This window comes from Xenopus laevis, chromosome 3L (assembly GCF_017654675.1).
Source record: "Xenopus laevis strain J_2021 chromosome 3L, Xenopus_laevis_v10.1, whole genome shotgun sequence".
NCBI lineage: Eukaryota > Metazoa > Chordata > Amphibia > Anura > Pipidae > Xenopus > Xenopus laevis.
The window spans coordinates 96,994,150-97,019,556 of NC_054375.1; the positions used below are offsets into that span (position 1 = coordinate 96,994,150).

General features: G+C 40.9%; 1 protein-coding gene across 7 annotated transcripts in view; it reads left to right on the top strand.

Moving 5' to 3' along the window:
• Positions 1–25,407, top strand: part of herc1.L (HECT and RLD domain containing E3 ubiquitin protein ligase family member 1 L homeolog) — a 135,747-nt gene that overhangs the window by 96,337 nt on the left and 14,003 nt on the right. For 6 of the 7 annotated variants that reach the window (XM_041586656.1, XM_041586659.1, XM_041586662.1 and 3 more), the window contains 19 exons: positions 2,601–2,821; positions 3,863–4,131; positions 4,558–4,610; positions 4,751–4,951; positions 5,404–5,578; positions 5,878–6,151; positions 6,428–6,641; positions 7,682–7,887; positions 9,103–9,230; positions 14,681–14,793; positions 16,359–16,559; positions 16,848–16,978; positions 18,593–18,792; positions 19,601–19,712; positions 19,963–20,109; positions 21,225–21,326; positions 23,378–23,551; positions 24,516–24,809; positions 25,061–25,126. In XM_041586656.1, the coding sequence (XP_041442590.1) occupies positions 2,601–2,821; positions 3,863–4,131; positions 4,558–4,610; positions 4,751–4,951; positions 5,404–5,578; positions 5,878–6,151; positions 6,428–6,641; positions 7,682–7,887; positions 9,103–9,230; positions 14,681–14,793; positions 16,359–16,559; positions 16,848–16,978; positions 18,593–18,792; positions 19,601–19,712; positions 19,963–20,109; positions 21,225–21,326; positions 23,378–23,551; positions 24,516–24,809; positions 25,061–25,126 (3,281 nt within the window). The remainder of the gene's footprint in view (positions 1–2,600; positions 2,822–3,862; positions 4,132–4,557; positions 4,611–4,750; positions 4,952–5,403; positions 5,579–5,877; positions 6,152–6,427; positions 6,642–7,681; positions 7,888–9,102; positions 9,231–14,680; positions 14,794–16,358; positions 16,560–16,847; positions 16,979–18,592; positions 18,793–19,600; positions 19,713–19,962; positions 20,110–21,224; positions 21,327–23,377; positions 23,552–24,515; positions 24,810–25,060; positions 25,127–25,407) is intronic. The other variant, XM_041586660.1, reaches the window with a different exon arrangement.

A 25,407-nucleotide genomic window follows, 5' to 3' on the forward strand; every position in this document is an offset into this window, starting at 1 on the left:
CACAGATTGCCACTCCGAGTCTGTACCAACCTATTCAGTTTGTACCAAAGAGACGGCTAAACAGAATAAACGTATAAACTTGCTTAACTGGTAACCCAGGAAAATATTCCCTCATGCACCAACGTGGTCAGCATCTCGCAGAAGGGACGGGAAGCCCTGTGTCCCCTATCGACTACAGAGAAACGGATTTTATGGTGAATATCAAAAAGTCCTTTCCCTGTTGTCTCAGGGGGACACAGGGAACAGCTAGGGACTTATCCAAGCAGCCCCATAAACAGCAGGGTGGGAGTGAGTGATTATGGCATGTTATTGCACCACTGAGTGCAAAACCTTGCGACCAAAGGAGGCCTCTGCTGAGGAAAACTTGTCTAGGCTGTAGCCTGTAGAATTTGGTGAATGTATGCAGAGACAACCAGGTGGCCATTTTGCAGATATGATCCAGGGAGGCCAATTGCGCCACGCTCAGGAAGCTCCCATCAACCTTGTGGAGTGAGCTCATACACCCTCTGGTGGTGCCTTTCCTTTGGAAATGTATGCTTGTCAGATGGTCTCTTTAAGCCATCGTGCGATAGATGTCTTTGATGCTGCCATGCCTCGTCGAGGCCCGGTAGGCACTACGAACAGAGCTTAGGAACGTCGAATTGACTTGGATTTTTCTAAATACCACAAAGAGCTCTGACTACATCCAAATTGTGGCAATTTCCTGGTTCATGTGGAATGAAGACACTACCTTGGGTAGGAAGGATGTGACTGTGCGTAACACCACTTTGTCCTTGTGGAATGCTCGGAATGGTGGCTCACACGATAACGCACTGAGCTCAGAAACTCTGGCCAATTAAATTTCCACAAGAAACACTACCTTCCAGGTGAGCCACTCATCTAATATGGTCCCCAAAAGTTTGAAATGGGGATCCAGAAGGGCCTCCAGCACCAGATTAAGTCCCCATCCTGGGATCGGAGGGAGGAATGGTGGTACAACATGAGCTATTCCCTGCAGAAAGGTATGGATGAATCATCCAGAGCTAAACGTGATTGAAACAGAGCCAACAATGCCGAGACTTGAAGGCCTTGTTGTAGAAAAGATAGAATTCTTGGAATGTGGTACTCAAGGAAAGGTAAATGTGCCTATTTGCACCAGCTCCAGTAGCTGCGCCAGACCATGTGGTACACCATAGATGTGGGTTTGTGCAACTTTAGCATTGTGGTAATGACCTCTTCAGCTAAGCCTCGCCGTCTCCAAATGCCTCAACAGCCATACTGTCAAAGCGAATAGTCCCGGATTGGGATGGGCTATGGGACCCTGGCACAGAAGGGCGTTCTGGTGTGTTAGATGAACTGGTTGTGCTATTGACATTTCCTGAAGGTCCAAGAACCACATTCTCCTAGGCCATTATGATCACTGTGGTGTGTGATTGTCTGGTCTTCCTTAGAACCTGAGGGAAGATGTAGGCCAGCTCAAAACACCAAGTCTGTGTCATCCCATCCACCCCCACTACCATGGATCCCACGAGTGAAGAGTCGTGTCACCTTGCGATTGTCTCTGGACGTCATCAGGTCAATCTGGGGCTGCCCCCAATGCCTCACAAGTTCTGCAAAGACCTCCGGGTGAAGTACCCATTCCCCTGGATCCAGATGGTTTCAACTGAGCAAATTCGCCTGGCATGCAAATGATGGGCGGGAGAAGTACGTTCCAATTCTGGCGCGAGTGCTAATATGGCACCGTGAAGGCACAACTCTGCCTCCCAGCATCAGCGTCTGAGCTCCGGTCCCCTGTAGTGGGGACTGCTGATGTAAAGTCTTGCTCCCCTCGCATACCAACGGCGCCAGGTACCTGATGAAGAATACCAACGCTTGGGGGAGCAGGCGAGTCTGTGAGGCACTGCCTGCAAGAGTGAGAGGGGGCGGACCTTCCGTTGGCTAGAGGAGGAGGAGGGGGGAAGAAGGCAAGTTGGCAGGCTGAGGCAGAACAGCAGAAAGTTACCCAGGAGTTAGAGGGGGAGAGCAGCCAGGCAACCTGAGTCGTCCCTACCCAGGAACAGGAGTGTGAGGGTGGGTGGTCATTATAGTCCTAAGGCTTGGAAGAGACCCCGGTAGAATTCCCATGAGGGGGCCCCCCCATGAGGATACAGGTAGCCTTGCTCCTTGTGCCAGCGGTGTGCCGGCCATCTTCCTAGGAAGCAGGACACTTGAAAACTGAATAGGTTGGTACAGTGTGGGGGGGGATTAAGCCAGTGCCTCTGGCATGCCCTTTAATTAATTATTCCAAGTGTCCTGCCTCCTAGAGGGTGAAGCTTAACCCCAGCTGTTCCCTGTGCCTCCCTAAGACAACAGAGAAAATGATTTTAACCAATTTATAAATTTTTTTATTATTTTAGCACTTCAGATTGTACAGTTCAGAAGACTGGTTTCATACCAGGCCAAACCAGGTAGAATACAGTAACTATCCAATGCAGTCCCTGCTTTTGGTTAACTTTTGTTACTTGATAGACTTTTTTTTTTATAAAATGGCAACAAATATAAGTACAGTTATTTTTTCTGTTTTTTCCTTTTAATTGCAATTTCCTTAAGATTTTATCTGTTTTCTTTCTATCTTTGCATAGCTGGTTTGTACCGTACAGTCCAAGCACACCGAAATCAAGGCAGGCGAGAAGGTGTATCCCTGCAGCAGGAACCTGGAGCCTTATATGACCTTAATCTAGATGAGGAGTTGGAGATTGACCTTGATGAAGAGGCAATGGAAGCGATGTTTGGACAGGACTTGGCCAGTGATAATGATATTCTGGGAATGTGGATCCCAGAGGTACTGGACTGGCCAACTTGGGTGTGTGTGATAGCAGTTGTAGCTGCTCTCATATTTGTTCTAATCACTGTGCCATGTATTGCATGAAATGAGCTGCATCATTGCATGCAATCTGTTTTTAGCATTTGTAAGCATCTGCTAAACATCTCATCATGCATTTGTCATGCCCTGGTTCTGTGCAAATGTTCAGTTAAATTCTCCATTGTTTAACGTGGTACTGACTGCCATGTTTTAGCTTCATAATATATTTCAAGTAGCTAATTTTACATTCATATTCTATTCCATGAACTGTCAAGGAAATCCTAGAAAGACATATTATATTATAGATATTTTAATGGTAACCACCAGCTAATATTAGTGCCTCCTGATGCAGATTACTATGGAAATGATATGAAAAGAATGCCATTGGAGCTTGCAGTGTAGATAGTGTATCAATTGAATGTATCCCTTCTTTTATTGACAGTATATAATAACTGCAGTCGGTAATTATAACAATATGATATAACAATCATATAACTTATGTATGTGATTAACATTTATTTTGAAATATGATCTTTTGGAGTTATAAACCTGTTGTTGAACTGGGTTATATTTTATACATGTTTGTAGCCAGTTATAATTAAGGTATATTTACTTGTGATCCACATAGTATATAATAGAACACAGTTCAATACCTGATGAAAATGTGCACCGTCGACCTACTAGTCAAGTAGTAGATTATCTTAGTTAAAAAGAACATTTTCGATCTGGGTATAGAATGTGTATTTAAAATACAAGTGCCCTGCTGCAAATCTCAATTATTTTTTGGTGCGGTACAGGGTTTTTGTAAAACAATTAATGTTATCAGCCTTTTTCTGTTTTTAGAAATTAACCCTGTGTATTTTCCAAATGCTTTCTGTTGCATATGCTTTTATATCATAAAACTGCCTACTGTGTACCAACATGTGCTATATTGTTTTTGCTTTTCATAAAAATACTGCGCTATTAGTTATGCATTCTAAATTGATAAATTTGCTTGAAATACCAGCTCCTCAATCTAAAACTGAACTTGTTCTTGCTTAGCATGTATGCGAGACAGATGATCGGGAAGAGGTTGTTATCTGTGAACTGTGTGAAGCCAGTGTTCTTAGCTTTAACCAACACATGAAGAGGTATCATCCAGGCTGCGGGAACAGTGCTAACCGGCAGGGATATCGTAGCAATGGCTCCTATGTGGATGGCTGGTTTGGAGGGGAATGTGGAAGTGGAAACCCATACTACCTACTTTGTAACAGCTGCAGGGAAAAATATCTGAGTCTAAAGAGCAAACGTAAAGCAACAGCTTCAGAAAAGTGAGCCCTCTGAGAAAATTAGCCTCCACATAATCAATGTATTATTTGCCCTGTTTATCTTTTATTTTACACTGTGTATACTATTATTTTACACTGTGTAAACTATTTTTACCCGCCAGATAAATCTGCTGCTTAAAGTCATGACTTTAAAGCTCTGAATAACTAAAAGTTGTTGGGGTTTTATTTTTCGTTTTGTAATTGATGCGGTTTTACCCTCTAATTGTAACATGCAAAGTAGTTTTCAGTTTGGTTTCAGTTACAAATTATGCATTAGGTGCATACCTATTTAGAAATCAACTATCCTCAAAAGTTGTATATTAAAAAGTTATTCGAATTACATATTACATTTTCTTTTTTTATGAAAAAACAAAATAAAGTGTAGACATCAGAAATATTTATGTTGTAAAATTCCTGTGCTTCATTCAGGTACAAAGGACATGCTCCAGATCTGATTGGCAAACAAGACAGTGTATATGAAGGTAACATGTTTTTAGTTTTTTATGTATTTTCATATTGTGATAAAATTTAACAGAATGTCATAGTTAAAGAATAGCCTTTCTGTCTCGACCACAAGGATGTAGATATCATGCAAATAATATTATATTTTTGCATTATGCAGAAGATTGGGATATGATGGATGTTGATGAGGATGAAAAGCTTACTGGTGAGGAAGAGTTTGAGCTGCTGGCTGGGCCACTTGGGCTTAATGAGCGTAGGATAGTGCCTGAGCCAGTCCAGTTCTCTGACAGTGATCCTCTTGGTGCTTCTGTTGCCATGGTAACCGCTACCAATAGCATGGAGGAAACCCTCATGCAAATCGGTAATTTGAAATTATTTTCTTCTCACAATCACTGGTTAGTTTAGCTATTTTTTCATGTAAAATCATTAAATACACATTGTTAAAAAATTAGTTTAAAAAAAATAATGTTCAAGACCTAAAAAAATAATTTGTCATAATGCTGGGCTTCCATGTTTATCTAGGTAGCAAATATTACATATTTGTCTGTTTTTCATTTTGGACACTTACGTAAACAAACTACTCATCTGAATTTTTTTATGTGTAGTATTACTGTTTAAAACAGAATAGTAAAAGTAAAACAATAACAAGATATTTCCCAAGGCTAAACCATACCTATTAACTCACAATCTAAACACCCCATAATACATATTTATCAACCTTTCCTTGTTCCTGTCTCTTCTGCTTCCTGTTAGTATAAGACAATATTATGAAATTTTATTTTATTGTATAAATATATATTTTTTTTTTACCAGGTTGCCATGGGACTTTGGAAAAGAGTTCATCTGGAAGGATAACATTGGGGGAGCAGGCTGCTGCTCTAGTAAATCCACATGACCGGGTAATGGCTTTGCGAAGGGTAATTGCAGCTGCCCAGGTTCTTTTGGCACGTACAATGGTGATGCGTGCACTTTCTCTTCTATCTGTCAGGTAGGTGATTTTTTGCCCCTAAACTTCTGTTTTATTGAATGGCTAATAATGTTGACCTGTTTCTCAAGAACTAAAAAGCCTCTGATACAAAATACTATGAAAAATAAAAAGCATAAAACCATTCCTTATAGCATTTAGCTTACCTGGCATTTAAATAGCATCAGTTACCCCTCAAAAAAGACAGAAATTTGAAATATACAATTATTTTACAATTATTTAGCATTATAGATTGCTTTAAATTGAAAAACCTACATATGTTTCATGGGTAAATGCTTAATCATATGTATCTTTGGTTTCAGCGGGTCAAGCTGTAGCCTAGCTGCAGGCCTCGAGTCTCTAGGTCTAACAGACATCCGCACTTTAGTTCGTCTAATGTGCTTGGCTGCTGCAGGCAGAGCTGGCCTCTCTACAAGCCTCTCTACCACACTTTCAACTTCATCTGAGCGCTCTCGAGGTCTACACAGCAAAACCAGCAAACCCATCTCCTGCCTTGCATACCTTAGCACAGCTGTAGGGTGTCTAGCATCCAGCACCCCAAGTGCTGCCAGGCTTCTGGTTCAACTCTGTACCCAGGTAGGAGATAACTTAATTTTCATCTTGTGTGAAATTGCAGTCACACAAATTCAATGCTTGCACTTTCTGAACTAGTACCAATGTTAAATGGATTCTAACTAATAACACTGCTTTTCCTGTTTTTCCCTCCTGTTGTCCTATTTTATTTGCTAGGGCTTTGCATGTGAAAGTAGAACAAATATTTTCCATTTACTTCATTTAAGGAGTGGCTTTTTGAATGCTTGTTTGTACAAACTCTGTAGATGTCCGTGCATAATTTGTCGATATTTTTTGCAGAATTTGATTTCTGCAGCTACAGGTGTAAATTTGACCACTGTTGACGACCCAGTGCAGAGGAAATTTCTACCTAGTTTTCTACGTGGAATTGCTGAAGAAAACAAACTTGTTACATCCCCTAACTTTGTGGTAACTCAAGCTCTGGTAGCTTTGCTTGCAGACAAAGGTGCAAAGCTTCGCCCCAACTATGATAAAGCAGAAATGGAGAAGAGAGGTACATTGTTAATGAGAATCGTGTTCTGTTCTATTTCCTGTTTTTATGTGAGAACTATAGCAAAGCCATATCCATAGGTTTAATAGAACAGTATAGTATTGTAACACATATATTAGTAGTGACCTTTTACAACTGCTTTATTGGAACAGATATATGTTTTGTGAGGTTCTCTGGAAGTACCCCTACAAATAATATACAGAAATGTAACCCTGTCTTGTTAGGTTCCTGGTGACACTTTCATAGTAATATTATGCATGAGACTGCATGCAAGTGGGATGGATTCAGTTCTCTGCATTCCAGTGAGCAAGAGCAGGTCTAAGTAATCTGATTTTGTCTGCAATATATTTCCCTTAAGTAACTCAATAAAGGTCTGAGCTTTGCAGTTATCCAACTGGATACTGAGGAGGCTATTTACTGACTCATGCTAACTGTACTTTCAAAGAGACCCACAGGAGCTTCCTATTTTCTTCTCTGTGGATTCGCTCTGTGCTGCTGTCAGTTACCTGAGTTTAGTGACCAATGCACAATATACTGTATATATAATATATAAATGTTACAATATAAGGCTGATTAGTAAATACAATTATTGGTACATGGCAGCTCTGAAACTAGTGCAATTAGCATTAGAAAGTAATAATCAGCCCTCTAGCACTAGCTTATATGACAGGCTAACCTTATTTTATGCTTGAAAATTTGCAGTGACCCCTAATCTTAGCTTCTCAGAGAAAACTGACGTGAGTGTCACTGACACTTCTAACAAAATCAAAGATTGGGAGCTCCTGTGACATGTCTGGATTATTTCTACTATAGAGATGAGGAACCTTTAGGCTAGTTCACAAAGTTCAATATATATATATAATACAGAATTTCTAGCTTTTCCTTTCTTTCCATAAACCATTGACCACAATTATATGTGACTCTTTAGTTATGTAATGCAAATATGGTGTTAAGTGTAATAAGAAGACGTAGACATTGCTGATAAAACATGGAGAGAAATCTGGGAAAACAATAGCTTCACAAATGTTTTTTTTTTCTCTTAGGTCCTTTGGAGCTAGCCAACGCATTAGGTGCCTGTTGTCTGTCTTCACGCCTTTCCTCACAACACCGACAATGGGCTGCCCAGCAGCTGGTCCGAACTTTGGCAGCGCATGACCGTGACAACCAGACTGCTCCACAGACTCTTGCAGACATGGCAGGAGACCTTAGAAAGTGTTCTTTCACCAAACTGGAAGCACATCAGAATAGGGTGAGTTCCACGTACTGTGCCATGACACTTTAAGGCTAATGCAACACCGGGCTGTTTCTCAGCCAGAGTATAAGTGCAAACCAAGAAACAGTCCCTCCCTCACATCCATACTTTCGGCGAGAAAATGCATACTACCTGCCTCTACACTAAAATACACTCTTTGTGTCTGCACCCAGGCCAACACAGTACCTCTGGGTGCAGACACAGGAGAGCGGATGCAAGCGGATTGGGTTATTATCAGCCTGCATTTATATGCATTAGCCAAAGAATGCTGAAATTTGTTGCAGAGCAGTTCACATTTATTCTAACTGTGTAACTGTTGGTTGGAATTAGCTAAAGGTAAATTGATGATAATAAATAGATGTTAATATTATACAATTGTGTCTGGTGGGGCTACCCAGGTTGAGAGGGGCACTGAAGGAAACCAGACTTAGTGCTTTCATTAAGCTTTGCCTTTCCCTTTGGGTCTGTTACAATGGGTCTGACCTTTGGTTACTCAGCTGATACAAGGTCAAAACCAATTAGTTAACAAAGACCATTTCAGGTCAGCCACAGACCTCATAAATTTAAAGCAAGATATCAGTAAAAGACTGGTGATATATGGGCATGCTGTGCTGGGAGGTATAAGGCAATGAGCTGCAACTGCTGTTTAATGCAAAGTAAGAGTTCACGAAGTGAAAAGGCTTTAGTGAAATAAATAGTATATACTGCAGCCAAGAGTTAAGGCCAGACAGTCAAAGAGCACAAGGCCCTAGGTTCAAACCCAGAAGAGCCAAACAGCAGCCTACATCCTAAGCTTATGACTTATGAAAGCTGCCAACTTGACCCCTCAGGCAGCAAATTGTGCATGGTTCCCCACCAGTCAAATATTTATTATGTAGTTTTGACATTTGAGTTGGGCATGGGCTTGTTGGCTAACTTCTGTGATTCCAGGGGATAGGGGAGGGATTTACTTACGGTGAGTATAGTGAAAAAGATAAAAGATGTATTCTTGATTTTAAATACACAGAATGCACAAAGGATATTGGACATTTTACATTTTGTATACTGCTTACTACAAAAGGGAGTGAGGCATATGTTTCCTTAGTAATTGATACAGAAACATTGGCTATTCTATAACATCTACATCAGAAGTGTAAAATTATTTTCAATATTTATAAATAAATAGTTATACTTTGCATTTTTTAATTGTTGTTTGCATTTTATTTGTTTCAGGTAATGGCGTCTGTGTGGTGTGCCAAGAAGGATCTTTTAGCCACAAGTGGGAGTGATGGGACTGTTCGAGTTTGGAATGTATCTAGAACCCAATATTCGCTACAGCAGACGTGTGTCTTTCACAAAATGTGAGTACATCCTAAAATCCAATTACTTTCTGAGTGTCTGTTATCAATTCTTTAGGGTTCATCTTGTATTTTAATATAAGCCCAGAGTACTTTGTGTACATATTCCTCTTATAGGGAACACCCTATTTCTCTACTTCTGCTTGGGGGACACAGGGAACCATGGGGTATAGCTGATGCCATTAGGAGGTAGGACACAACAATAAGGAAAAACTAGCTCCTCCTCCACTGGCTATACCCCCCAGCGGGCGGAGCCTAGGTCACTTTTTTGTTGTGTCCTCAAGAGGTCAGGACATGTCCTGCCATTCTCTTCAAGATACTGTATTTTTCTGACAGATGGAGATAGACAAGTCACCTACACTGTGTAGGATGCCTCCAAACCTCCTCCTTAATGTGCAGGAAGGGTTAACTTGACAGGACACAGACAAAATTGTGGGAATGGGAGGAAGTAAGTATATATCTCCCTTAGTCCCCTTCCACACCGCATAGCTAAGAGGCAGAGGAGAACAGTGTATCAGCTGCAGGGCAGTAAAACACTCCTCTCTATTACTGGGGCCTTCCGAATACATGAGTATGTAGTTATATCCCCATTGGCACGGCAGCCATTGAGGGACACAGACCGGGAACCCCAGTCTGAGCGCGCAGCGAAGGGGAGTTAGTCAGAAGATTCCGACATTGGTCACCGGGTAATTGCGCGCTAAGTACACAGGCGCATTCAATCTCCTCCACATGCCCATTGTGCGTCACAGATGACGTGCACTGCTGCAAACAGCTCTGACCGGATCTGACATCACCAAGCTCCGGATCGCGCAGCACAGTTGTTACGGAGCAGGGAGACCTCACGGCAATACAGCCTGCAGGGTATCTCGGACTGCACGAGCCTGCTTCAGGAGCAGGACACACAAGGGAGGTAAAACTAGCCCCTTCTCTAGTTTTTAATCCTGGGTCACACAGGGAGTGCTGTTAAGCATCATTCTCTGCCAAAAATTCCACATATCATATTATGTCTGAGGAGAACAGTGAGGTCCTCTTTACCAGGGGTACCCCAGTCACCTCTGTCAGATACTTGGCCTGTTCCAAGTGTCACAAAAGACTGCCCTCAGGGCATAAAGAACCAATATGTTCCAAATGCAAACTAGCTGCGCCAGTTGCGGAACTCCCAGGTCCTGCACCTGCCCAATCTGCAAGCGTTACTGACAAAAGTAAACAAGTCAGTCAGGACCATACGGCCACCAGATAAGAGACGGCCTATCAAACCAGCGCTCAACCCACTCCCACAGACTTGGCAGCCCAGTTAGCCTCAGGTATACCAAAACTAGCGCTGTCTCTAGATAAACTTTTATCCCGCTTAGACAACCCCAGGCACAGGGGGTCCAAGCGCAGGGCACCTTCCCCGTCAGAAGACGAAAGTACCGATAAATCCAGGAAGCACTCACCACCACCCCCGGATGGAGGGGAAGGTCTGGGCCTATCTGACGGTGAGCTATCCCACAGCTCAGATCTTCAGGAAGATGAACCAACAAAGTTTTCTTTTGAAACAGTGGATGCCCTAATTGTCACCATATTGGAAAATCTCAATTTACAGGAACCAGAGACCAGCACTGACACCTGTGCTTTTTAAGAGAAATAGTAGATCTTCTCCAAATTTTCCTACTCACTCTCAGCTGGAGCAAATAATTCAACATGAAAGGGACAACCTGAAAGCTATTTTCAACCAAACCATAGATTTCTCAAGTTGTACCCGTTTGCTGCGGCTACTACAGAAAAGTGGACTTCACCACCTTCAGTGGATACTCCAGTCTCACGGCTTTCTAAGAACACCGCATTACCAGTCCCAGATGCCTCCTCCTTTAAAAATCATATGGATAAGAAAATGGACGGCTTACTCCGATCACTTTTCAGCCGCTGGCACGGCCCTTTGTCCTATTTTGGCCACGGCGTGGGTTAGCAGAGCAGTGCAAACTTGGTCAGACTCTCTGGTTCAAGCAACTCTGTCAGGAGTCCCACGTCAGGAACTCTCTCAATTAGCAGCCCAGATCAAGGTAGCAAATGAATACATATGTGAAGCGGCTCTGGATGCGACACAAGTAGTCAGCAGAGCTTCAGCGCTCTCGATAGCCGCTCTGAGATTTCTCTGGATGAAGTTATGGTCAGCTGACTTATCATCCAAGAAATCACTAACTTCATTACCATTCAAAGGAAAACTCTTGTTTGGTCCAGATCTTGATAAGGTCATCAGCCAAGCTACGGGAGGAAAGAGCACTCTACTCCCCAAACCAAAGGCACGCTCTTTCATTCGCAGAGGGAAGTTTTTTGCCCATCACAAAGCAAGAGCACAAGACACTCTCCACCACGGCACACATCCTCCAACAGGGGACGATTTGGGAGCAAGACCAGGCTTGTCTGGCAAGGGAGCAAGCCATCGACCAGAACAACGGATAAGCCCAATACCGCATCACGGGGGGCTGCCAAAGAAAGGGGCACCTCTGGGGGGAAGGCTGCTCCACTTTACTCAACAGTGGTTGGCAATCACATCAGATTCCTGGATACAGGAAGGCTACCACCTAGAATTCGGTTTTCTACCCCCCCCCCCCCGTCGCTTCTTCATGCAGGCCCGGATTTATGGAAAGGCCACCTAGGCCCGGGCCTAGGGCGGCAGGATTTTAGGGGGGCGGCATGCTGCCCAACCACACCCACATTGGTTCAAAAACACAGGGGATGCACTGGATATCCAATCATTTTTTACATTTCCCGTGCACCAATCCCCATTGCTCCATTCCAGATGATGAAAATTTGCACAAATAAAGGGGAGGGGACAGGGGCGATGAACGGCAGTGGGCCTAGGGGCGCCCACTATGTTAATCCGGCCCTGTCTTCATGTCAAGGTTTCTAAAAGAACCAATAAAGCAAATGCCTTCAAAGTGGTACTGAAGGCCCTTCTCCAGGCAGAGGTCAATGCCACTGTTGCCCCCACAGAACAGTTCAGAGGCTACTATTCAAATCTGTTCGTAGTTTCCAAAAAGGACGGATCAGTCCGACCCGTACTAGACCTAAAGGGGTTCAACAAATTCATACGTCCAAGAAGATTCAAAATTTAATTTCTGTGCTCCATCATTGCAGCAATGACCCAAGCCCAATTCCTAACCTCTCTGTGCTGTGCAAAACCATCATTACCAGTTCAAGGCGCTTCCCTTTGGTCTCACGTCGCATCATGGGTTTTCACAAAAATTATGGCCGCCGCCAAAACAGAAATTCAACAAAAGGGAGTTTCCATAACCCCGTATCTCGACGACCTGCTAATCAAGGCCTCTTCACTAGCAGAAGCCGAAGAAGCAATCCAGTTAGCCATGGGCAAGCTAAAAGTGCTCGGATGGACCATCAATCTGGAGTCGTCACTAATACTCAGTCTATGGTCTTCCTAGGTCTACTATTCGACACACAGTGTCACTGACCCATGAGAAGATCAGACCTTTCAGGGCACTAGTACGCTCCTTACTGGAGAAACCCAGCCATTCCATCAGATTTTGCATGAAGGTACTGGGAGTCATGGTTTAAACGATAGAAGCGGTTCCATTCGTCCAGAGGGAGGGCCGATCAGCACAGGGTCTGTGGACTCAAGAGGAGAGTCGCCTAGCCATAAATCTGCTGGAGATAATGGCAATTCGACTGGGACTACTACATTGGCAAGCACTTCTGTCGGGGCAACCAATAAAAATACAATGCGACAACGCGACATCGGTGGCCTACATAAACCACCATGGCGGCACAAAAAGCAGAGCAGCACTGCAAAAAGGTGAAGCACATATTCCAGTGGGCAGAACAGAACAATGCCAGGCTCTCTTCATATTCCTTCCAGGGCCACAAAACTGGGAAGTGGATTTTCTCAGCTGCCAAACATTAGATCCAGACGAGTGGGCTCTAAAGGAAGAGCTATTTCAACAAATAACAGCAAGATGGGGATGCCCAGAAGTAGACCTAATGGCGTCCCACCACAACCGAAAGGTACTAGTCTTCTTCGCACGTTGCTGGGACCCTCTAGCATTGGCAGCAGACGCCCTCACAGCCTCGTGGGACTTTCAGCTAGCCTACGCGTTCCCTCCGATTCCTCTGATACCCAGAACAATCAAAAAGGTACAAAGAGAAAACACCACTCTCATCCTAATAGTACCAAACTGGCCAAGGCGCTCCTGGTTCTCGGAACTCCTCAACATGTCAATAGAGGACCCATGGATTCTTCCACTAGTGCCGGACCTACTACATCAAGGCCCAATTCGACATCCAAAACCTCAAAGCCTCAATTTGACTGCGTGGCTCATGAGACCATAATCCTGAAGAAAAAGGGGTTCTCGGACACAGTGATTTCCACCATGCGAGCCGCACAAAAGCCTACTTAAGCTAGAGCATATTACCGAGTGTGGACTAGATACAAATAATGGTGCCTTAAACACAAGATGAACTTTGAAAAATTTTCGATGCCGAATCTTTTGGAATTTCTCCAAGAAGGTGTGTCACTGGGGCTCTTCCTCCGTTCTCTCAGATCCCAGATTTCGGCTCTTTCTATTCTCTTCCAGAGAAGATAGGCCTTTTTGTCAGATGTTAAGACTTTCCTTCAGGGAGTAGCACATGTACCCCCCCCCCATTTCGAAAGCCAGTGGCAACATGGGACCTCAGGAGCTAGTTTTTCCTTATTGTTGTGTCCTACCTCCTAATGGCATCAGCTATACCCCATGGTTTCCTACCAGAGAGAAAGAGATTTTACGGTGAGTACACAAAATCTCCTTTTCTCAAAACATTGTTGTAAACACTAAGAAAATATCAACTGACAACTACATTATCAAGGAATGCCGTAACATTTTATGAAATACATTCCATTGTATTACAATGAAACCTAAACTCAAAAAGCTGTTAGTTCCTGGGATTCTCAAACAGTGTTTAAATGTATGTAAGTCATTTAGTGTTACTTGTAATAAAGTTGTCAACTATATCCATGTGATATACAATCATAACCTCTTTTCTGTGGGTTTTTTTCACCTAAAATGAAGAATCCATTTTAGGAAAAAATGTATGTCATTATATGTCTTTTCATAAAAGATGTGTAGCAAACCTTCTTCAAACGAACCACGCTAATGTTATTCGATTATAGGAAAAAATGTATGTCATATGTCTTTTCATATAAGATGTGTAGCAAACCTACTTCAAACGAACCACGCTAATGTTATTCCATTATATTTTCAGATGCCCGATATCACAAAATGATAGTTTTCATTATCTTCCTAGATACCTAGAGTGGTTATCATCCTGACACAACAGTTGAAACACATTGCTTTTGCTGTTTTCTTTCTTGCAAGTCTATGCAGAGTAAAATAGTGGATATACTAAAATACTAAAAAACTAAAATGAAATGTCATTAGTGCTTTTATGGTTCCGCAGTCATACTAATTATTGTGTCTCAGGGAGGGATCACCTGAAGAGACCGACCCTAGTTTATCACTCATTTGCTGGAGTGTCAGTGGAAGGTATCTGGCTGGTGCACAGGAGAAGACCGTAAACATCTGGCAGGTCAATGGTATGAATGTCTTCATTTGCAAATTTTATGTGCATTTGATTCAAACGAAAATAGACACTAGATTATGAATCTCCTGATCCCCCTAAATCTCGGATTTATTATAAAACTTTGTGTGTGTTTGTGTTCATTCATATTTGCTTATGTACAATTATGTCCACAAAATGGTACCTGCCTGCTTGCTGTGTGTTGAAATTGAATTGCTGATCCAACTTGCTGAATAGTGCCCATTTCAGAGATATTGATAGGTTCCCCAAATGTTCGCTGAAGTGCTTTTACCTCTTTTCAAAATTCTTAAAACAGTGTATTAGAACCAGAATAGGGATAGACCGGGGCCAAGTCTGGGCTTGAGAAAGATCTAAGAAAAATGTAAAGGATTGGAGTGTAGAATTCTCCATTATGCGAGTATTTATTTTGAGAATCTATAGGTGGCCATAGACACAAAGATCGCCAAACGAGCAGATCTTTCGCCGATATGGCATTAACGAGCATGGCTATATTGGGGGTAATCTGATTGGCTGTATGGCCGAACGATCCGATTACGATGTGCAATGGGCTCCAGCAGGATCGGTCGGGTCAAAATCAAACCTGACCGATCGACCAAACGACCGATCTCCGCCGGACGAAAGCTGTCGGCACTCTCCACACACGATCCTAAAATCTTATTAATCCTCGATTCGTACGATAAGATATGTGTGTCTATGGCCAGTTTACGCCATACTAGCATAGGATTGTCCTATGTCAATATTTCCGGTGTCAAGGGGAGCCCGTATCATTTTGTATTTGATTACATCCGGTTTCCCTTGACTGCCTTTGCTTAGTGTTTCATAATTGATTAGTGTAGCGTTTGCTTTAGTGGAAATGTTTGGTGGACAAAAAAAAAGGATATTTATTTGTTGCTTCTTCTATGGAAAGAATTGTTGTGTTTCTTTATCTTTCATGTTATGTATCCACTGTCTTGCCCTTCATAAAAATTAAAATGTTTGGGAATTTCCGGTTACCTACCCAGGGTAAATGATATATAGAGGTGTTTGTAGATAAGTAAAGTCTGTTTCTGGTGTGTTCCATGGGTATAGATGAACAAAGGATTGCCATTCATGGTTGTTGGTAGAATTTTTATTAAATTATATACAATAGCAGGTAACCTAATGTATGTCCCTCTGCCAGATATTAGTCCATGTTAATAGGAGTTTATATGTTTGTTGCATGTAACCAGTCTTGATATACAAAAAAAGAAGGGCACAGGAAACCACGATATGTAAACACACTAAGTGCCCCTGGAAGCAGGAAACATGTAGATACTGGAGATACTGAGCTTTTAATGTAATTTTCAGTAAACATTTCATTACTTTGACTTTGTGACCCTTTGTGGAAACTATTAGTGCCTGGATGCCCCTCTTGTTGGCATACAACAGTCTCCCACAAAGCGGGGAAGACTGGGTTAATTTTATTCTTTAATCATGGGAAAGTGTTACTGACAATGGTGAATGCTTGTGGGTTTGAATACAGGTTCTTAAAAAGGTACAAAATCTTATCTTGTCCTTTATATGTGTGGTCCTGTATGTTAGGAGGAAAAGGTCTAGTGGATGCACAGCCTCACTGGGTTTCAGCCCTCACATGGCCAGAGGAGAATTCTGGGACTGCGTGGGCCAGTGATGCTCCTGAATCCTTGCTGGTAGGAAGAATGGATGGTTCTCTGGGGCTCATTGAGGTTACAGATGCATCAAGCATGCAACGAGTAGAACTGGAGCACTGCTACAGAAAAGAAGGTATGTAAGAAGTTGGAACTTTGTATAAGCGTAGGCATTTTTGTTCGATATTAAAAAGAAAAATATGCTGTTGATACATACAGTTCATACTTGCTAAAAATGCTACTCTGGTGCATGAACTTAATATTATTAATGCTGTAGAACTGCACATTGATGATATTTTAATGTATAAAATGTAAGCTAATGCTACAAAGGCGTTTAGCGAGAGACTCTGTCTGAATTACTTTGTTTTGTTCGCTAATATTTTTGCTTGTTTTTTTTGTTTTTTTATTTAATTTTCCTTTACAGTTGCAGTTACCTGCATTGCTTGGTATAGTGAAGATCGTTCGTTTGCAGTTGGGTATTCTGATGGGAAGTTACTAATTGGAAATCGAGACATAGTGGAAAAAGGAGGAGTTGTTATTATTGATGCACACAAAGTAAGAACTGCTGTGGACGCATTGGCCTGTACAGTGGGCAATCCTTATTAGACCTGTCCTGATGAGATATTTAACCAGAAATGTTTGTGTTTTTACACAAAATTCTTTGTGCACACCACATTTCCCCTTCTCATTGGACTTATAGCTGACCAAGTCAGCTCAAAGCAGGGCAGGCATTTGATTATCTGTCTTATTTGAAAGTTGGTATCCTACGATGGTGCCAGATCTAAAGTTCAATCCATTCCAGTGTTTTGCTCTCGGAGTTGAAATGGCTTTGTGCTTAATTACACAATTGCATTGACAATGGAAGCGAGCTAAAGAGCTTACTACACCAAGCTGTGCTTTGCACACTGTGGCAAAATTGGATTTAGTTATGATTAAAATACATACCCACTCCGCACTGAAACCCTTAAATCAATCTAAAATTAAATCAAAGAAATAGTATTGCATTTATTCTGACATCCGCACACAGTTTTTAAAAATGCACCCACAAGTTTAAAATGTGCACATGAAATAATTTTTTTGCGCACATTGCCGAGGAAGAATTAGAGGGACCATCGGTTGTAAGCCACCCACACTTGTGTTACTACCTGGGACCTGGGCTTTGCGACTGCACCTGGGCACACACCCCAACGAGGTCCATCTGTGTTGGCATCAGCAGAAAGCAGTGAGCAGAGACTGCAGGTAGTTCTGAAATGGCGGTAGGGGGACCCCATTAAAAATTTTAACCCTAGGCTAGTCTGCACATGGTACCACCAATGGACACCTAGACTTACAGAAAGGGACTGCCATGTGCTCAAGCTTGCGGTGTGTAACTATTGCATGTCCTGAATTGAAAAACTCAACGATGAGTTTCAGACATGTCTGGGTTGAAAGCCAGAAGGGCTTTATCTGCCTGAATGCATAGTATAAGTTTGATGGAGGAGGAACAGTTTGGGGAAGGCTCTTTTCTATTTCAGAGAGATAATGACCTCCTTATTCAGGGTGAGGTCTGTACAGAATTTGTTTGCTGATGGGAGTGGAAGAATCAGGCTTGCCTGCACAGAGCTCTGAAAGCAGTTTAACACAAGCGGGATACATTATAATGCTAAATTCTACCCATGCCCGATTAGCTGACATCAGTGCCCAACCCCACTAATGGTCTTGTACATGAATGGAAAGCAAATCCCACCGGCAGTGCTCCAACATATAGTGGAAGGCCTTCCCAGAAGAACAGATGCTGTTCTATCAGCAAAAAGAGCAATGATTTTAAAACCTTTTGATTTTGGAATGATACTTTGGACTGGCCAGTCGAAAAAAAGACACATGTCCAGCAAGTTCAGTTTTTAACTCTATTTTTACCTGCCTAACTGCTAGTTATATAATTTTGTATATGCAGTATATGTTTTTGCATGTGAAAGCTGTATCTATAGTGCTTTTAGGTAAAGGTAAAATATAGTCTTCGCTTCTTTTTATTAACAATAATGGATAATACAACCTGCTAACTTTACGAATAGTTTAAGTTAAAGCACAGGGTCAAGTGGTGAGGAATTTTAAGTTATATTTTTATTATATAATTTCTCCTTATATCATTAGTATATCTTTTTTTCTTTTTTGTTTTCTTTTTTTTTTTAGGACATGATTGTAAGCATGAAATGGGATCCATCAGGCCAGATTCTTCTGACCTGTGCAAAAGAAGAAACTGTGAAACTTTGGGGAAAATCAGGAATTAGCTGGAAGACCCTCTACTTCCTCTCTCACCCATCCTTTGTTAACACTGCTGCCTGGTGTAGTCTTACTGGAAATGGGGAAAGGCCACAACTCATGCTAGGAACGTAAGGATCTTTATCATAATATTGGATACATGTTTTCTCTTTTCGATATAGTTGGTATCAATATCTACTACATTATAGATAAGTAAAGTTTTAAAGGGGTATTTAACTTTTTAGTTAACTTTTAGAATGTTCTATTCCTTGCAACTTTGCAATTGATCTTCATTTTTTAATGTAGTTTTTTTTAATTATTTGCCTTTTTCTTCTACAATTTTCTAGCTTTCAAATGGGAGGTTTCAGTGACCACAGCAGCCACAAAATATTGTTCTGTGAGGCTACAATTTTATTATATTTTTTATTCCATATCTTTCTATTCAGGCCTTCTACTATTCATATTCTAGTTCATCATTCAAATTGCTGCCTGGTAGCTAAGGTAAAGAAGACCTTAGCAACCAGGCCGCTGCTGAACTGAAGAGCTGCTGAACAAAAAGCTATATAATTGAAAATCACAAAAAAAAAATGAAATCCAATTGCAAATTGTCTCCGAATACTACACAGGATGACTATTTGATGTTAAAAGTTAATTTAAAGGTGAACAACCCCTTTATTACACAGATGCTTAATTGATGGAGTTAGCCCTAGTAAGGATGCCTTCAAAATAACTGTATCTGTGTATTTTACTAAATACCTAGAAAAATAAAGTCAATTCCAGCTTTCAAACAGTTGTCAAAATGAAGGCTGTTAGAGAGGGTAGCACTGAATTTGATTCTGCCTGACCTATTTTTATGTCACAAAAGCATGTATTTATTGTATGGTCCCTTTGTTCTCATACTGTTGTGTCCTAGTCTTATAGCTATACATGCCATTTCAGGGGTTGTCAAAGCGGTTTAGTGTGTGTGTGGATTGTTCCCCAAATTCCACTGGAAGGAGTTCAGTCCAAATCATCTGCACCTGATGACTGGAGAGAGCAGGCCATCAGTAAGGTCCGTGAGTAAAACATTGCCAGAAATTATATTCACTAATACATGGGACATGTCCATTGCCAATGACAATACTGTACATGCTGAAATAATAATTTTTCATTCTCATGTATTTCCTGTTATTTGAGAAATAAGCATATATCTGAATATAGCATATCTCCTTTAGTTTGCCGTGTATCATACGTTTGGTTCCAGTTCTATGTGTGTCTGTTACAGTTTTAAATACTTTGATTCCTCTGCTTCACCTTTTCAGGAGATGTTCAGAAAAGTGGAAGATGTGCGATGTGTTTTTAAGTTAAGAGGTCACATCACACCTGTGCGCACGGTGGCATTCAGTCATGATGGGCTTGCCCTGGTCTCTGGAGGGCTTGGAGGACTTTTGAATATTTGGTCCTTAAGGGTGAGATCATTTGTGAATTTGTATTTAAGCAGTATTATTGGAATCATTTAAAAACTGATGACAGGCAATTTTGGGGTTGTTCACCTTCCAAACACGTTTTCAGTTGTAGAAATGCTCTCCCGTGTACTGATACACACAGGGAGTGCATCAGCATTTTGAGTCTTTATACAGCTTGCCTCCATAAGCCCTTGTTTGGCAACCTCAACGTATGGCTAGCTTTACTAACATAGTCACTTAAATTAAAACATGCATGTCCATCAAGTTCAACCTTATATGCCGAAACTGCTACAGCTTTTATAGATCTTCTATTATTGTTAGATCTAGGTCATGTAAATGTTTCTTCCGTCATGATTAGTTCTATCCCACATTGTATGCATATTTAAAGGCTCAATCAATGCACTTCACGACTCTTCCTACCAACATTCCTGCCACCAAAAACAATCACCAGATACCAGTGGCACAAACGTGCTGTATTTAGAAAATTGCAGGCAAAACTTGGGTCCATTTGTGCACAAAGAGCATGGGTGGTAGGTGGGCATATAATGGGTATACATTTCTACTTCCTTCAGTAATGTACAGACCAGGTTGTTAAACAGCTAAACAAGGAAACACTGTATTTACAGCCTGCTAAAGGCAGATGCTGACTGGCACCTGGTTTATAAGCAGCAAAAAATATGCATTGTAAGATCTGATAGAAGGCCTTTATATGGGTTTTGTCATATCAGCAGTTCTTTATGGCTAATAGTTCTCTATGATAAAATATATACCAGAAACCTCTGCTGCTTCTGTGATTAATTTAGGTATCTATTTTCTTATTTAAACTCAAGAGAACTTTGCTGCAATTACAAGATACCTTTAGGAAACACTCTGAATTGCCTTAGCTTTCTTTGCAATTAACCGGCAGTGTGAGAGCTGCAGGTCCCTTTATTTTATGCCAGGTCCACAACTGTTGTGATTTTCAGACATTTATATAGCATTGATATAGCAAGATAGTGGAAAGTGACCAGAGCTGATATGAAGTTTTGTACTCGACTATTTGTGAGAGCAACCAGAATGCCTGCCTTGCCAAAGACTTATAATGGCACTCCATCTTACCAGGTTTTTTATTCCTCTAGGATGGCTCAGTCCTACAGTCTGTTGTTACTGGTTCTGGAGCTGTAACAACTACAGTTTGGATACCTGATGTTGGTGTTGCTGCCTGTTCCAATCGATCTAAGGTATGTAGTTTGTTTTTACCAGGAGTTTAAAAAAACATGAACAATAGTAAAACAGGTATGTTTACTTTGGAAACACTCCTATAGTTTATATGAATAAGCTGCTGTGTAGCCATGCTGGCAAGCATTCAATCTGAAAAAAGGAGAAAAGGCATAGGTTACATAGCAAATATCAGATAAGCTCTGTAGAATGCAATGGGTTTAGAATCCTGTGTAAAGCTGGCCATAGACATGCAGATATAATCGTACGAACAATTGTGCGGCGCAATCTCCCAACCTACCACTAACCATTCAGCTCAAATAAAGTAGTAAAAGAACAAATCGGGTTATGTTCTGTTACTGACAGCAATCGTATAAAGTTATGACTGACAAATAGCAGTGACAGTCACCCATTGATATCGTCAGATAGGTAATACATGCAGAGGTATTATCGTTACCCGACAATAACATTTCTAACCTGTCCGATCGACTAAATGACCGATCGCCATGGCACGAAAAATGTCAAGACACTCCACGCGATCGTACTAACCCTATCTTTGCAGCTGAACTACTAAACCCCATTGAATACTAGTACAGAGCATACATTACATATATGTATCTGTTATCTGCTATTTAACCTGTGCCATTTAGCACTATTTCAGCTTGAAAGGCTATTCCCATGGCTGTAAGATTGGGGGGGAGGCAGTTTCTAATGCTTTGGGGATGGGGGCCTAGTGTATATGGAAGGTGGAGTGCTTTGTGTCTGCCTTGGACTCCTGAATCCCTTGGCCCAACTCTGTGAAGGTCTACCTGTCATCAGTTTAATGCCAGTGACTGTGCCTGTCCCCTGACCAAATGATTGGTGCTCACTACAGGGATATCATTTATCACTTATATGTGAAAAAAGTTAAGTCATGTTGGATTATGGTGAACAAAAAATTAGCTAGCTTTCTCAACAATACTCATGAGAAATTTCTAAGGATCTGGCAACCCTGGTTGGAGTATAGACGCAGTGATCCCAATGTTTGTCAGCTTCTTTCTATCTGACTTTCCTTCTACCACACTATTTTTCTTTTGAGGTATATTAAATTCCTGTGACTTATTCCGCAATTCATCAGTCTTTTTTACTCGCATTCTGATATAAAGGTGGCTCTTTGATTTCACTGTTTAATAGTTGCAAAAAGATAAAAGTTTGATAAATAATGCAATATAACAGACTCACACTGTCTCATGATAATCTGTAACGATTTTATTTTGCCTATTCAATGTTGACAGATGTGAACTAGTAACTTACTTATGTTTACTTTCATCCGTCTGCACTGCCTATGATAACCTGTCAAATTTTTGATACGTATATATTGCATTTGTTTGTAAAACAATAAAAATATTGATGAAAAAAAAAAAGTTAAGTCATGTTAAAGGAACAGTTCAGTATAAAAATAAAAACTGGGTAAATAGGTTGTGCAAAATAAAAAAATGGTTTTGAATGTTTTCTAAATGTGATGTATAACAGTACAGAACAGTACTTCCTGCTTTTCAGCTCTCTAACCAAGAGAGCTGAAAAGAAGGAAGTAGTGTTTTGTTCTGTTATGTTAGATGTCCAGTCACATCAGCCTTTATACAATACATTTTTGGCTAACTAACTATATTAGAAACATTTTTTATTTTGTACAGCCTATCTCTTTACTCACTTTTGAGTAAGTGTGGTAACATGGGTGTGGTTTAAAGTGGGTATGGTCTTAAAACAGGGAGTGGTCAACACTGGCTTCCATTATTGGCCCTCCACCATGAAGGCCAGAAAAATTCTGGCCCTCGGTACCGCAGAAGTTGGACAGCTCTGCTCTAGGAGGTATAGCTTGATACAGACCCTGGATTATTGTATTCAGGTGTGGGGCTTCTTGGGCTTGCAGACATTAGTTCTGTGTTGAGCCAGGTATTAAAGTCAGAAAAATGGGCCTAAGTTCATTCATTTCTTAAAAGGAGTATTAAATGATACCTATTTTCTTTTCTTCTTATTGAGCTTAACAGTTAAACAGGTATGCCTATTTTCAGTCACCCATTCTTTGAATTTCCAGGATGTTTTAGTGGTGAATTTCACGCCAGAATGGATGTCCTCTAATCATGTTTTAGCAACATGCAGAACAGCACTGAAGCAGCAAGGAATAGTCGGACTGAACATGGCCCCCTGCATGCAAACATTCTTGGAGCGTCTACCTGTCATGCTTCAGGAGCAGTATGCATATGAGAAGGTAACTCCAATGCTTCTCACCCTCCACACAATCACACAATCTGTCTATGCCCCCCCCCCCATTTGTTTTAAATGTGAAAATCTCCTGCCTGTCTCCACACAACTATTATTATAAAATATAATTACCAGTGTTTCACCTATGAAATCTATCAGTTTGTATGCACTAAAGTGCACACCATTAATAATAAGCACAGCATTAATTCTATGTGTTTATGTTTTTACAGCTGTGCAATAACTTATTTTTGATTCAAAGTCTACTTTTAATTATGGATGTACTAAATCCACTGTTTTGGGATTCCACTGAATCCCAAATCTTTCATGAAGGATTCAGCAGCATTCCAGATTGGAGCCCTAATTTGCATATGCAAATAAGGCCAGAGAAATGCTAAAAAGAACCATGCATCGTTTGAAAAAAAATGCCTATTCTCTTGTACGTGTGATGAAAAGTCACATGATTTTAAGGACTTGAGTTCAGTTCAGCCAGGTACTTACATTCGACTTAATCCTGTTGAAGAAGGCTGAATCCTGAATGATTCGGTGCATCCCTACTTTTAGTATTGTAACTATCTATGTGTACTGGGACATGATGCAGATTGTTTGCCCACATTGGAATTTCAGCTGCAGTCTGGTAGCTTTGACACTGTTACCTTAGCACCAGGCAACCGGTTTTAAATCAGAAGGAAAGATAAGCAGAAGGAGGGCTGAAAAGAAAGATAAGCAGCACAAATTAGATATCTATAACATTGATGACATGTAGTCCGCTTTGCTAAAAAAAAAAAAAAAACACACAAAATATATGATGAACACAGTTGACACATTGATTAGAATATGTTCTTATCTTAAATACTATTTGTGATAAAGGTAAGCTTCCCTTATAATTGTACTTAGTGGGTCATATATTTATATTGAAAGTATGATGCACTTATTTCTCTTACCTTTTTTTTTGTTGTTTTGGTCTGTTACAGCCCCATGTAGTATGCGGGGATCAGCTGGTTCACAGCCCTTACATGCAGTGCCTAGCATCTCTAGCTGTAGGGCTAAACCTCGACCGACTCCTCTGCAACCCCCCTGTACCTCCTCATTATTACCCATCACCTCCAGACCCTGCCTCCTGGAACCCTGCAGAGTGGGTCTGGCTAGAGTGCTTCTCTACAACCATTAAGGCTGCTGAGGCACTTGCTAGAGGAACCCACTTTCCAGAATCATTTACTGTTCCTGACCTGGAGCCAGTGCCTGAAGAAGAACTGAAACTTTTAATGGTATGTAATGAGCTAATCCCATTTTAACAATTTATGGTTTATAATTGTATTAATTTATTAATTAACCATTTATTAATTTTAACCATTAATACTTACCCATAAAAAGGTAGTTCTATTTGAATTATTTTCTGACCTTTTTCCTTTCTTTTTTTTTATTATGGACCCTTTAAAAAAAATGCTTTCTTCACATATACTTGAAAATAAGCTTTAACAAAGTATTTACATGAATGGTGTTGCCATTTTCTTCACAGAATAATAGCAAATGGAACAATGGGATAGATGAACAGATAATGTCCTGGGCTTCTTCAAAACCAGAGGTGAGTGTTCCGGTTTGTTTTATTATTTGCTTTAATAAATGTCATGGATTGTTTACATTGGAGATAAGGCACTTAAAGAGCATGTAAAGGCAAAAAAAATAAAATCCCATTTTTACTTTCTTTAATGTAAAAGAAACTGATCTCCAATATACTTTAATTAAAAAATGTGTACCGTTTTTATAAGAAACCTGACTGTATGCAGTGAAATTCTCCCTTCATTTACTGCTGTGGATAGGAATTGTTAGATGGTCCCTAACTGCTCGGCAGGGAAACAATCATAC